The sequence below is a fragment of the Struthio camelus genome, chromosome 2 (genome assembly GCF_040807025.1).
Source record: "Struthio camelus isolate bStrCam1 chromosome 2, bStrCam1.hap1, whole genome shotgun sequence".
Classification (NCBI taxonomy): domain Eukaryota; kingdom Metazoa; phylum Chordata; class Aves; order Struthioniformes; family Struthionidae; genus Struthio; species Struthio camelus.
Genome location: NC_090943.1, coordinates 99,885,640 through 99,898,187, shown reverse-complemented (window position 1 = coordinate 99,898,187; position 12,548 = coordinate 99,885,640). Strand labels below are relative to the sequence as shown.

Below are 12,548 nucleotides of genomic sequence, written 5' to 3'. Positions count from 1 at the left end.
GCCCGTCGGCCCCCTCCGCCGTCCAAGGCTGAGCCGTTCAGGTCTGGTCAGGCGGGAAGTCCCCGTTTCACAGGCTGAAATCTGAAAGCTGTCTGCGGGCAGTGAGGTTACTTGCACTAGTGCCTTGTGCTGGAGTGTGAGAAGGGAGTCAGGATCTTCTGTGTGCGGCTTCGTTTCCACGGCCTTCCCCTCTGAAGTCAGGACAGGGATTAGCTTTGCTTGGCAAGACAGGGTGAAGGGCCAGCATGTAAACTGCCATAATTCAGATTCCCTCTGTCTCCCTTCAGTTGACTTCTGATTTTGCCCCAGATAACAGATATATTAATTTTAATAGACTGTGGTAGATGAAGTCATAGACCCAAGTAAGGAATAAGGCATTGCCTTGCTTCCAAGCAGGTGCAGCCGGACAAATTTGTTCTCTCTTTTGATCTTGTCATAGCCACCTGTGATTACAGCTGTTGTTTCTGACCTCTAGCAAATCTAAAAACACTTTCTCTTTCCCTAAAATAAAGTAGCCTTGCAGTTACCTTTGCTAATAGGAAGTGTGTTGAATTTTTTTGGAGAAATAAAAGGAAGAAAAGGTGTTAACTTAAACTTTGCTATTTCTCTTCTGTATTTCTACGGTTTATTTGATGTGTTGTCTAAATGCTGGTTTCTTTTCCATCTCCCTTTTCTCATCTCTTCCCGTATTTCATTCATCTCCTTCCCATTCCAAAAATACTGAAGAACTAGGAGCCCTACAGGAAGTTTAAACACAATTCTCCAAAATAGTTTCTAATATTTAAGGTTCCTGTATGCTAGTAAGCATCACAACCAGACCTGAACTTCTGCATAACATAAATGTTAACATAGCACCATGCTGGATGAACTAGTAATAAATACTGTTAAACAGGGAATGTTTCCCATTTTTAACACAGCAAATAGCAGAACTGGAAACAAAAATGAAAATAAGTGTTTCTCTCTCTCTGTTAGGCAAAAACAAATAAACTTTTCTCCCATATAATCCTAATTTATTTAAAAATAGAAGTAATTTCTGTGTTGCGAGTCCCTAGTATAGACAAGCTGAAGTGAACTGAAATTGTGCTTAGCTAATAACCCATATCACCTTAATTAAAAGAAATGCGGTTATGTGCTGGCAGTCATGGTTCTAATTATACTGTCATCTGTTTTGTAACATACACTTGGTTAAAATCAATATGGATAATTGATTTGGGAAACATGACAAGTTTCGGCATGATTAGGAAGGACATTGAAGAATGAAAGAAAGGCAGGAAAAGAGGGAAGGAAGATATGCAAGTCTACAGAAGAAAATCATTTAATGTGGTACCTTAGAGGTGACCCTTTGAGAAAAAAACAAAGGCAAGGAGGAGTCTGAATTTATGAAGATATAAAAAAAAACCCTCCCACAGTCCCAAGATTATGTTTAAGATAGCCTGAAATAGATAATCTTTGAATAGCTATTAACTTGTATTAGGAAAGCTAGTTTGGAGAATTACAGTAAAAGAAGCTTAGCAGAGGTCCTCCTTCATAATATTTCACTGATTTCTTTATCAGCTACAGTCTATTTCACTTTTTTTTTTTTAAGTGGTTGTTCACTGCAAACCCTTCAGAACCAGCCACTGTCAGTCAGACCTTTTTTGTGTTGGCATAATCAGAGTTTCTGCAAGCCAGATCAGATATTTAGGTGCAATTACAAAATCTCACAGGCTTCATAAAATGCTGCCAGTCACCTGTAACTTTTAGGATTGTCAGCAGCATTACAGAGGCATAACCAATTGGAGCTCACTGCGTAGTTATGCTGGGTACTCAAGGTGAAATTGCATCACTGACAGCAGGGAGAAGGGGAGTAATGGTAGAGGAGGCAGACAATGTAACATTGTCTTTCTTCAGACAAGTTTTTCAGTCATTAGTTTTTCATTCTTCTGCCTTGAATACAATACTGTTACAAAAAACAATGCAAATTCGGTATAACGCAAACATTCAGATTATTCTATGGTGTATGTGATAAAGAGATACATACTATAACAACAGGGCTTGCCAGTGGTGTTGGAACTCACACTTTATTAGCCTTTTTGATAGCAAAGGGACTTGTTTCATTGCTGTTCTAGGTTACCACACATTATGGGAGTAGTTATAATAATCTTCTGCATCACTGATTTCTCCCTGCTTGAGCTTGTTTTCTCTTGTGAGCAGTCAGAAAGGGAGATAGTCTGAAGTAGTTCATTCTGTCGGTTGACGAAAATAAGTAGTTGAATGCCTTTGACAGCTAATTAGTCTCTTCTTCCAAAAGTGAGATTTGGGCGAGGAGAAACCTTCTGAACTAGATCCAGGAAAGGGAGTTAAGCACCTAAAAGCTGATATTGCAATAGTTAAGGTTTAGAGGGAACTTAAAATCCCATCTTAAGCTCTTTATATATAGGTAAGTGCTGAAAAACATAATTATCACTATTAAGCAGGGAGCCTTTCACAGTCAGTAGAAAATAATAAAGCACTGTTCTGCCTTAACTCTGGCTGCTGTTCAGAGCTACAGAGGTTCATTTTTGATCCACATCCCAGCATCTTGTTTTCAAGGCAAGTTCTTAACCAGTTTTTAAAGGAACTGCTGAAACATTCATCTGGATGTATGAGATCCCAGTTTAATGCCTTCCTTTGCTTGGGGCATTCAAACCACGTCTCCTGCCTCACACTAAAGTGCCCTAAAAATAGGGGCCCCTCTTAAAGAATCCTTGGATAAGAGTTGTTGGACATTAATCATCGGCTACTTGTTGTCATTCCACAGTGGTCAATTGCTGTTGCATCCAGTCATAATCAAAAGCCACTAGTGGCCTACATACATTCATCCCATTTAGGCGTTCGTAGCAAGTATGTGTGTTCATGTACAGAATTAAGTTTAAACGCAGACCTTGGTTAAAGTGACTCTTCATTACTGGAATGTACACACTAAGTCACCAAAGAACAAGAACTTTACCCCTTGTTAGGGCAAGCAGACAGGTACTGACCTTGATATTTAAGCCAAAAAAAAAATGTAAGCGTCTACAAGAAAGTAAAACACTTAACACATTTCAGTGAGGAGGAGTTGCACAACTGCCTCCCATATTAAGTAAATGTAACGTTTCACTGTGAAACTAATCTGCCTTGTCCAGCTGAGGATTTTGAGGGAGAGATTGGCTCTAGAAGCTACCATGGCCCACCAAGAGGAGGTTTCCTTCTAGCAGATGCACCTTCAGGTGTAAAATATACAGCAAATGGAATCCCAGTGGTCATACTTGACAACAGGCCATAGGAAGTCTCCCCAAATCTTAAGGTACATAGAGTTAGCATGGTTTCTTATTTAACATCACTTTCTGTCTGGGAGTTGTATACAGATTCTTCTATTTGCCTTTTACTTTGACCTGGTTTGAATGAAGAGTAACTAGAAAACTACTCAGAAGTGCGGCAAAAAGAGTAACTGTGACAGGAAAAGCTGTAACAAGTACCTAATCCCTTAGTGTGTTCTTTAGTGAACCCAGACAGGAAATAGGTGTGCGCCTCCGCTAATGCTGCACTAGCTGGGTGGAACTGGAACCTGGGGGTTTGGAGAAGAAACCCCCAGGTCAGTGGTGGTCAGTGATCAGGTAGGGTTTTGGGTGTGCAGCAAGACGTAGAGAAGCAAGCTTGAGTGTAGAGGTTCCCTCCTGAGTTCTGTGTGGTCAAGAGGTAGAAAGTGTTCTTTATTCTTTTAAAAAGTTTGCACCCAGAAAGCTTGCTTGTGGTTATTTCAGCCAGAAAGAGGAAGCAAGATTATTGTTTTCTAGTAGCCAGAGCATTCCTTGGAGAGTGTTATATATGATTTTTATCTAATGATAGCTTCATATATGGCAGGCACCTGTTTACAGGCACCTTCTGAGGGTAATAGCTACTTATGGGCAGTATTTTCACAGGAATCGGCCCGAATCGCCTCCAGCAGGCGAACTGAATCTGTCTTACATGTTCTGGATAATTGCCCTGCTTGTCCATGTATCGTGTCATTGCGTAAGCATTACCTTCTTTGGCTGTATACTTCTGAAAAAAAGTGACGGCTGCTTCCACATTTTAGAAGGATCCCAGTTGTGTATCATGTAAGGAGAATGCACTGAGGGTGGATACTGGGTTGAACTCCTGAAGGATTTCAGATGGTCAAATGCCTGATCTCTAGGAAAGAAGTGAGGAGCAGAGATTTATGAACATGCACATAGCACAATAGCACTGAAAGAACTCAAGCAGAGCAACATACGCTGAGGACTCAAAACATAGTAAGAGCATGACTGCTTTGGCTGAACATACTGAAAAGATCTCCGGTTTTCAAATGCAGACTTGGAATTATTTCCCCTTTTACCTTCAACAGCTCTGGTCGATATTACTTTTAAGTTCAGTCAAATATTTTTAATGAAATGCGCTTTCAATGAAAATATGCTTAGCAATATTGAAAAACAAAAGATCAAATTAATCACTAACAACAAGAAGCAGATGTTTTTTATTCTTCCCTTTTCATCCCAATCAAACCCTTTCCTTTTACTAAGATGACAATTTAAAAATCAGAGTAATCATTTAATGTTTTAAGAATGACTTTTGGGGTTTCCCAGTTTCTCGATAAACACATGTACACATGTCCTTTGTAAATACTCTAGTCTGACATTTTTTCATTAACAACAGAGCTTGTGATAGCCTGCACGTCAGCAGGTTTCTGCCACCTGGTGGCTTCATAGAATCACTAGCTCAATTTCCACTAATTTCTAGAAATCAATATTCTAAGTAACTAAGCCAATACTTTTCCAGAGGTTACATTTAAGAAACCATGAGATCTGTTAAAGCTTTGCATTGGAAAAAAAGCTTTTTACCTTTGGACACTGAGTTACAAATCTCCTTCTCTTTCACACATTACATATCTTATTGGCAGGCTAATAGCTTCTATACTGATGAATATTTGACCCATACAGGTTTAGAAAAATGAACAGGCTAATTACGTCATATACTTTTTGTTCCATATCAATATATGCACCAAATGTACCATCACGTGTTCTAACAGTTGCACTGATTCGGAGCGTAATTACACTTTTAGTGCAGTATAGCAGTGACCCAGAAAGACAGAGCTGGAATCAAGTGGCATATCTTGTGTGACAGGACAGAGCCAAAAGAAATGATCTATAGCACATTAGAGCTGCTCAGAATTCAGCAGGTCATTCCTTGCTGGAGTCGAGTGTTAAACACAGGGCAAGCTTGCTCATGAAGACTTGGTGGACATAATTGATCACAGTTTGGGTGACTCATCACATCATCATTCTGCAAAATGACAAGCCTGTTGATTATTTCTAACTCATGCTATACCTGATTTTTCAGAAAAGCTTTTTTTAACATTGAACTGTACACAAATTCATGTAAGGCAGAATCAGAACCTGGGATTTATTTTGTTTCATATTCCTTCCTTTATATTTTTAAAATTAAAGACAGGTTGCAGTGAAAGAACAGCCCAATCTACTTGAAATGTGTGGCAAGTAGTTTCATGAGGATCAGAGAGCTCTACAACCAACCACAGTTGGTTGTAGATTTGTGTCATGAGGCTGACTGTGAGTACTGGATAAAAGCTGGTTGGGCATTTAAAAAGCCTCTCTCCTGTTTCAGATTTCTGGTGTTTAATAATGTGTGAACTCATTAGCTGTTCTCCAGCTGAAGCAATTACCTTGGGTCTCTCCACACAAGGCCTTCTTCCTTATCTTTTCAACCTCTGCTCTCTGACAAAGTTCCTAGAGTGTTCAGAGTGGCACACGTGCAGTGTTACTGCCTAACCCTTCTTCCTGTTAGGAAACGAGTGAAAAAAGTGCAGGGTTTTGTGTGTTGCAGGAACATCAGTGACAGCGAGAAGGTATATAGCTGCAAGGGGGACCGCCTTCAACTGGTTAACAATAAGAATCATGCAAGCAGGCCAGCTTTCACACAGTCTGGTTTTTTGAGGGGGGAGTTTAATCCTTGGGAGGAGCAAAGGGAATTTGTCTGTATAATAAGTCAGAGCTGTCTAGCTGCTTTCTGTTTATCAGGCATTTGATACTTGTTCTGTATTTATGTGGCTTCCTGTTGCTGCATAATGACATGATCCTTATTTGATGCAGGATAAAAACAGGAGCCAGGATCTCAGGTCAGAATGTTCCAGAATGTGATTTTTTAAGGGAACAAATTATGATCAGGTTCAGGATTAAACAGTCCTTCAAGAATGCTTCTGTCATGACATGTATGTGATGCCCATTTTTCAGATAGGAAACCCATTCCGGTGAAATATGGAATGGACTACTTACTGTGGAGTATGGTAACGCAAGGAGGGACACGTCCAAAGCTATATAGGGAAACAATGGGAAAAGCTAAGAAAAGAAGGCAAACCTCATAAACTTGCACCAAGGCGTGACCATCTCTCTAGACATGATCTTTGGAAGATACAGATGTTTCTAAAAATGAGAAACATGAGAAGCTGAATTCTGTGCCTACCAATGAGGTGACAGGCATGAAACTGCAAGTCTATCTGTCAGCATGCAGAATTATCCCACTATTCACTGTCAGGTGGATTATAGCAGCAAAAGTGATAATGTTTAATGAAATGAAGGAGTTGTTACTTTTTCTCACTCAAGCTTTTGAAATAGTTTTTAAGAAGAAAGCAAACAGAACTGAAATGCTGCAATGGAGGAAGCTCTGAACACCTTTGTATTTAAGCAGGTACATTTTCCTTTTTATTTCAAAAGAAGTTTACTGTTGAAAAATGGTATGTACTAAAGCAACCACATTATACATATAGATAAAATATCAGATAGCAAAACGTTACTGAATGAGCACTACTGATTGTTGTACTGTATAGGGATTACAGTCGAAGATAGTTAAAAATCCTCAAGGATTAATGTATTCTCAAGCTAAATTAGGCACAAAGTTTAGCCTGTAACTGGTTCTACAAGCATCTCGCTGTGATTGCACTGATACAAAGTATTACAAGTGATCACAAACATATACTGGCTTTTTAAATTTTTAAAATTTTATTAGTACTATGTGCTGAAATAGTACAAATGTATACAACACTCCACCTTTGTTAAAAAAGCATGTACAATAGAGACTGTAAAGTAGAATCAAAAGGCTAAACAAGAAATTACCCCTTTATTTTGGGCTCAGAATTAATATGAAATAAATCTATGACTTTGCTTCATGGACATACTTGAAGTTGAGTGAGTCTTACAAATGTAGGAGAGAAACAGAAAGATACCTTTAATGAATAAGAGCTACAATAGCAATATCTTAAAGGAACAACATTAGCATGGAAACCAGATGATGTGTACCCCAAATCAAAGTAACCCACTCTCAATTTTCTTAATAGGATGCAAGGTACAGTGTGAAATTTTAGCAAGTGAGAGCTTTTCTCCAAAAAAAAAAAAAAAGAAAAAAAAAAAGAAATCCAAATGATTTGCTGCAAGGTTTTGGCCTAGGTAAGGTTTTAACTTAAAAAGAATTACTAATTTACAAGAAATAGGAGGGCAACAGCAAGTCTGTGTAGACCATAATAAAATCTTATCTCACTGAAAACATAGGGATCTTCTAAATATAGAAATTAGAAAAATGTTTGATTAAAATATTGGATTTTTTTTCCATTAGCAAAACGTATTGCTGAAAGTTGTCCTTTTTTGCTTGTTTGAAACAAAATCCATTGTGATTGCCACAGAACTACAAGGAATTGCACACTTTCTAAGGGTACATTTTTGCTGCTTCATACAGGAATTGCCTAAAGGTAAAAATAAACATCTTAGAGTCTTAATACTGTTTTTGACTAGCAGAAATATAAAAGAGAATGCACTGAAGCAAGATGATAACAAAATGTATCATGCAGTATTTTGGCCTAATGTATACAGTATTTCAAGCCAATGAACAGGAGGGTGGGGGGTGTTACATTCACATGACATTATTTAGACTCAAAACTGTAAAGTGAAGGCAAACTTTGTGGAAACTTGAATAATACTGGGATGCCTAGCAAAAGCGTGCCAGATGTGTTATTGTTTCTAGCATGCAGAGCTACTGCTTGAAGGCCTATCACAGCAGTATGAACTACTGCTACTTCTAGTTCTTTAGATTACTGCTTTGTTTATGCTGGCTGTCGTCTGATCACGGTCAGCAAGTATTGTATGGCATTAGGAAGTTAACCCACAATCTCTGCAGGTTCAGTGACCAACTTGGATCCGTCCCATGCTGTCTTGAACTGTTCAGGAACCGGAAATTCTTTCTGGTAAGAAACAGAAGCAACAATGACAGTTAGATAAACACTGGATACCTTATGAAAACAAGTGGAATACTGTTAGTGCTACATGACTGACGAAGCACTGACAGCTCAGACACGCCAGGATTACAGAGAGGCCTTCTTCATTACCCCAGGCAACTATTTTACAATGCCACACAGGAAAGAGCTGTATTGCTACCCAGTTTCAAATAGCCTTGGCATGGTACTACTTTATAATAATGGTACTACTTTATAATAATTCCTCTCACACCATTATTTGGAACAACTAAATAAATAGTCACTTGTTCAAGTGACTTTTAGGGACCATGTTTGAAAAATAAAATATCATCTGATCTGTAGTACTTTATATTTATCTTAGCTTTAGCATAATCATTTTAAGGCATGAGTGCTCTTATATTATGTGTGAAGTCAGTTTCTTTGGGAGATTATGTTTAGGTATCAATTTTTAAAAGAATAACATCTAAACTGACAGGAGATGAAGCCATCATCTATCCAAATAAAAAGAAACAAAGTCATTTGTAATCTTTGAATTTACTTTATGCCCCAGGAAAAAAGAAGTTCTTCCTGTACTCATAGCTGAGCTATTGGTACATAGAAATTCAATCATTTTCAGTCATGTTCTGATGATGTCATATGTATGGTATGTTAGTTCTTACTTCCCTAGCAGTCTAAATGCTAACAGCTACCAAGGCTAGTGGGGTAGGGTAAGGAAATCTTTAAAAATATCTCACTCACATAATCACCGTCTTGGGGGATAAGGATGTTCATTTCAGATGACTTGGCACTCACAATCTCACAGTCTAATGATTCCTCACTCAGGTAGATGTGGCAGCCTTCCGTTTTGTTAATAGAAAGGGTTGGCACTTTTCCCATCACCTGCAGAATAAAATATACTTAATATCAAATCTTAAAATGTAAACAAAGATACTGTTAATAAAATCCTTATTGCTTGCCAGGTCTAATTTTGGTCACCACCATCTGATCTGTATGTCAGCTGCCTGCATGATGCTTGTATTTGAGATAGAGGCTATCCATTTGTTAGACACTGTGAAAGTTCTTGGTAGTGGTAACAAAGATCTATCAACAACAGCAAAGTTCTAGTTGTGAAGTCGTGAGCTTCTCATATGTGGTTTGGCTAAAGTTCCTCCCCCATTCTCTCTGATTTCAATGATACCATCTTGCTGATGTTTAAGCAGTGTTCACCTTGTTCACTAGTGAGACTGCAGGAAGTCAGACACCTCAACTCCAACCCAGTAAGGGCAAATCAAAAATCCCAGCATACAGTGCTACTCAACAAGTGTTTTGTAGTATGTTCTGAAGACTTCAGACTTCTGCCAGGGACACAATAGGAAAAGTTGTTTTATGCCCTTCAGGCAAGCTACTGCTCTGAAAAAGTACCGAGACCAATTTAATTACAACTCTAAAGGTATTTTGTATGTTGCTTTTAAAAGCAAGCACAAGATTTACTTGAGGGGAGAAAGGGAAATAAATCTTCTGTTGTTTACAATTCTACAGATTAAAAAATTTCCGCAAGGCTAACTGGCTGACTCATTGTTTGTCAGTAAAAATTCCTCCTTCTCCTCCTGCTCTCCATACCAAAAACCAGGGACAACAATACACTCTGGACAATGTAGCAAAAGGACAGAGGTTATTTTGAGCTGTAAAACAGCAACAGCATGTGATAGATAGGTAGTTGCTAACAAAAAGGAGTGTCTGTCATGATTCAAGTTAAGAAGTTCAGCTTCAGTTCCTTAACGGAATAGCAGCAAACAAAGACGAAATGATCTGCCCTCTTGCATCCCACACTGATCCTGAGGTCTGACCTGTGTGACGGATCAATGCATCTTAAACTGATCTTGCTTTTCCTTAATGGGATCTCATCCAATAGAGGGCAGGAGCAGGGTGTGTTTAAGGCAAGCGTCTAGCAAGAAAAAAAAACCCAACAACACTGGGAGAAAGCAAAGCCAAGCAGTACTGAACTAAAGTAACTATTTTTAACAAAATCTGTAGAGTGAATTTACTGAAATGTGTTGTATTAACATTCCATGTTTTTGCAATTTACAGGCTCAGGTCCTGAAAATACAGAGAAAATGGAGGTGTTCAGCACTTGGCATGCTCAAAGCCAACAAAAGCTGCCTGATTGAAGCAGCTTATAGCCAGACTCTCTTTGTAAGTGGAACTCCACTTCGCTCTGTGGCACAGAAGCCTTATACAATATTCATTGAACCTGCTTAATCAAAAGATTTTTGATTCTTAGAAAAGATATATCCCCTTTATTTTAATATTAACAAGCTGTGGCTTTGGTATTCATTACATATGAATTTTTCAGCTTCTATGAGTAGTTCTAGTGGTAATGATAAAAATCATCTATTTACTTAAAAAAGCCCACCCAAATAAAGGCCTGGAATTTTTTTCTGTAAGTGCCTCTGTCATAAAAAGACATCTGGTGATTATGAATAAAACTGCTTGTTACTGTTAAGAGGATGATACATAGCTGGTAGTAATGTAATTCACTTGCATGGCGTTCAAAATACAAAGAAAACCTTGCTACTGTTCCCTGTGGTGGCTGTGACCTGTACTACTCAGGCTTGGAGCAGGACTATCTAATGTTATTCAGAGGGCACAGCCTTTTAAGCAGATGACCTCACCTTTCTTGGCATTTTGATATAATTCACCTTTCATTTCTTTTTCACTTAAGATAACACATCTCAAAATCCTTACCTGGGTCTGGATCATGTATGTTGGACACAACCCAACATTAGTGCGTGTACAGCTAGACCTCTTTGGGATGGAGTGAGTGAAGTGTTACAAATGCCAGGCAGAATCTGACTGTATTTTGAACCAGGCAAGCGTCCCCCAAAAAGAGGGCCATGGATTAAGAATGCACACATTTTCATTGCACCAGAACCACAAAGAAAGATGATCACTGATGAAGCTTTGCTCGCTGGTGCTCAAATGCAAAGCCAGTAAAGGCTCAAGACCCTTTTCTAGGCAAGTGATTAGGCTATTTGTTCACGTAACGTGTCATACTGCTGACAAGGGAGGTTTTCAAAATCTCAGCATGTACTTTCAATTCATGTCATTTAGTTGTCATTTGACAGTCTACTTCAACATTTTCAGTGAGAAAACAAGACAAGAAGAAACAACCAGCTTCTGGGCTTAGGAATCACTTAGCTAACTGCCAGGATTTGTTCCATGAAGCACTGCTCAACCTTCAAGTGCTTGGAGCTGTGTACCAAGAAAGCAAGGAAATTTGGACCTGAAGTAATAGTTCTCTTTGTGTACAGATCTGTGTGCTTCACTGGAACCAGTGAAGGGACTGTGTCCTAAGGGAAGTTTGCTCAGTGATGCTCAATAGTTTTTCATAACCACTTTCTAAATACTTCAGCAGACTTTAGTGCATTTAAAAATGTAATTGGATGCATCATTCTCTTATTTGTGGTGTACTGATGTAACTTTTTAATAGCCTGTTGTAGCTACATGTTGGGCTTTTTTTCCCGCTTTTTTAATTTGTGTTTCTGTCTTTGTTTTTCACACAGTTTAATTTACCTGAATCTGAATATCCCTTGAATTGATCACTTCCACGATTCCCACAACGTTGTCAAACACAAGGCCAAACTTTTTGCAGTTGTCTAAAATAAAGATAATCATAAATAAGAAAAGCAAAATAAAAGCAAATGTACACACATGCACACCTGCTACATTAACTACTAAAGTTCCTAATCTTACAGCAAATAGTTCAGCAACTTTACTCATGTGATCAATCCATTAAAGTGAATGGAACTATTCAGAAGCATTACCAAGAGCGTGAGTTTTTTCACGACTAGCATTCACAGCCGAGCTAAGCTGTCCACTCACCAATAGTAATTGAATTGATTTTTCCTTTTATCTGAAGTGTAGATTTGTTACACTTAAAAATGTAGGCCACTTGCTTGAGTTCAGTGTTGGTAATGACCAGGTCATTCTTATCCTCTTGATATTCCTAGTTCAAAAGAAAGTTTGTTTAATTGGTTATCTTTAACTAGCCAGCAGTCAGGCAGAGTATAGTACAACTTACCTTCAAGTCATTTCATCTTCAATTAAAAGAGAATAAAATTCTTCCTGTGCCTTAAAAATCTGGTTAGCAGTTGGATGTTGCAGCTAATTCAACCTTAGGTGATTATATGTGTATATTTTTTAGAGTTGCATAATTGAAGAACTTAGCATAGACCAAGACAAAAAAACAGTAATTTGGGAGCAAAGACATTACACACACAACTATTTAAGACCACAT

General features: G+C 38.3%; 1 protein-coding gene across 3 annotated transcripts in view; it reads right to left on the bottom strand.

Moving 5' to 3' along the window:
* Positions 1–7,004: 7,004 nt before the first annotated feature.
* CAP2 (cyclase associated actin cytoskeleton regulatory protein 2) overlaps positions 7,005–12,548 on the bottom strand; it is a 69,528-nt gene continuing 63,984 nt past the window's right edge. For all 3 annotated transcript variants that reach the window (XM_068931781.1, XM_068931779.1, XM_068931780.1), the window contains 4 exons: positions 12,134–12,257; positions 11,825–11,907; positions 9,011–9,151; positions 7,005–8,260 (listed from right to left, as the gene is read on the bottom strand). In XM_068931781.1, coding sequence (XP_068787882.1) covers positions 8,177–8,260; positions 9,011–9,151; positions 11,825–11,907; positions 12,134–12,257 — 432 coding nt within the window. In that variant the 3' untranslated portion in view covers positions 7,005–8,176. The remainder of the gene's footprint in view (positions 8,261–9,010; positions 9,152–11,824; positions 11,908–12,133; positions 12,258–12,548) is intronic.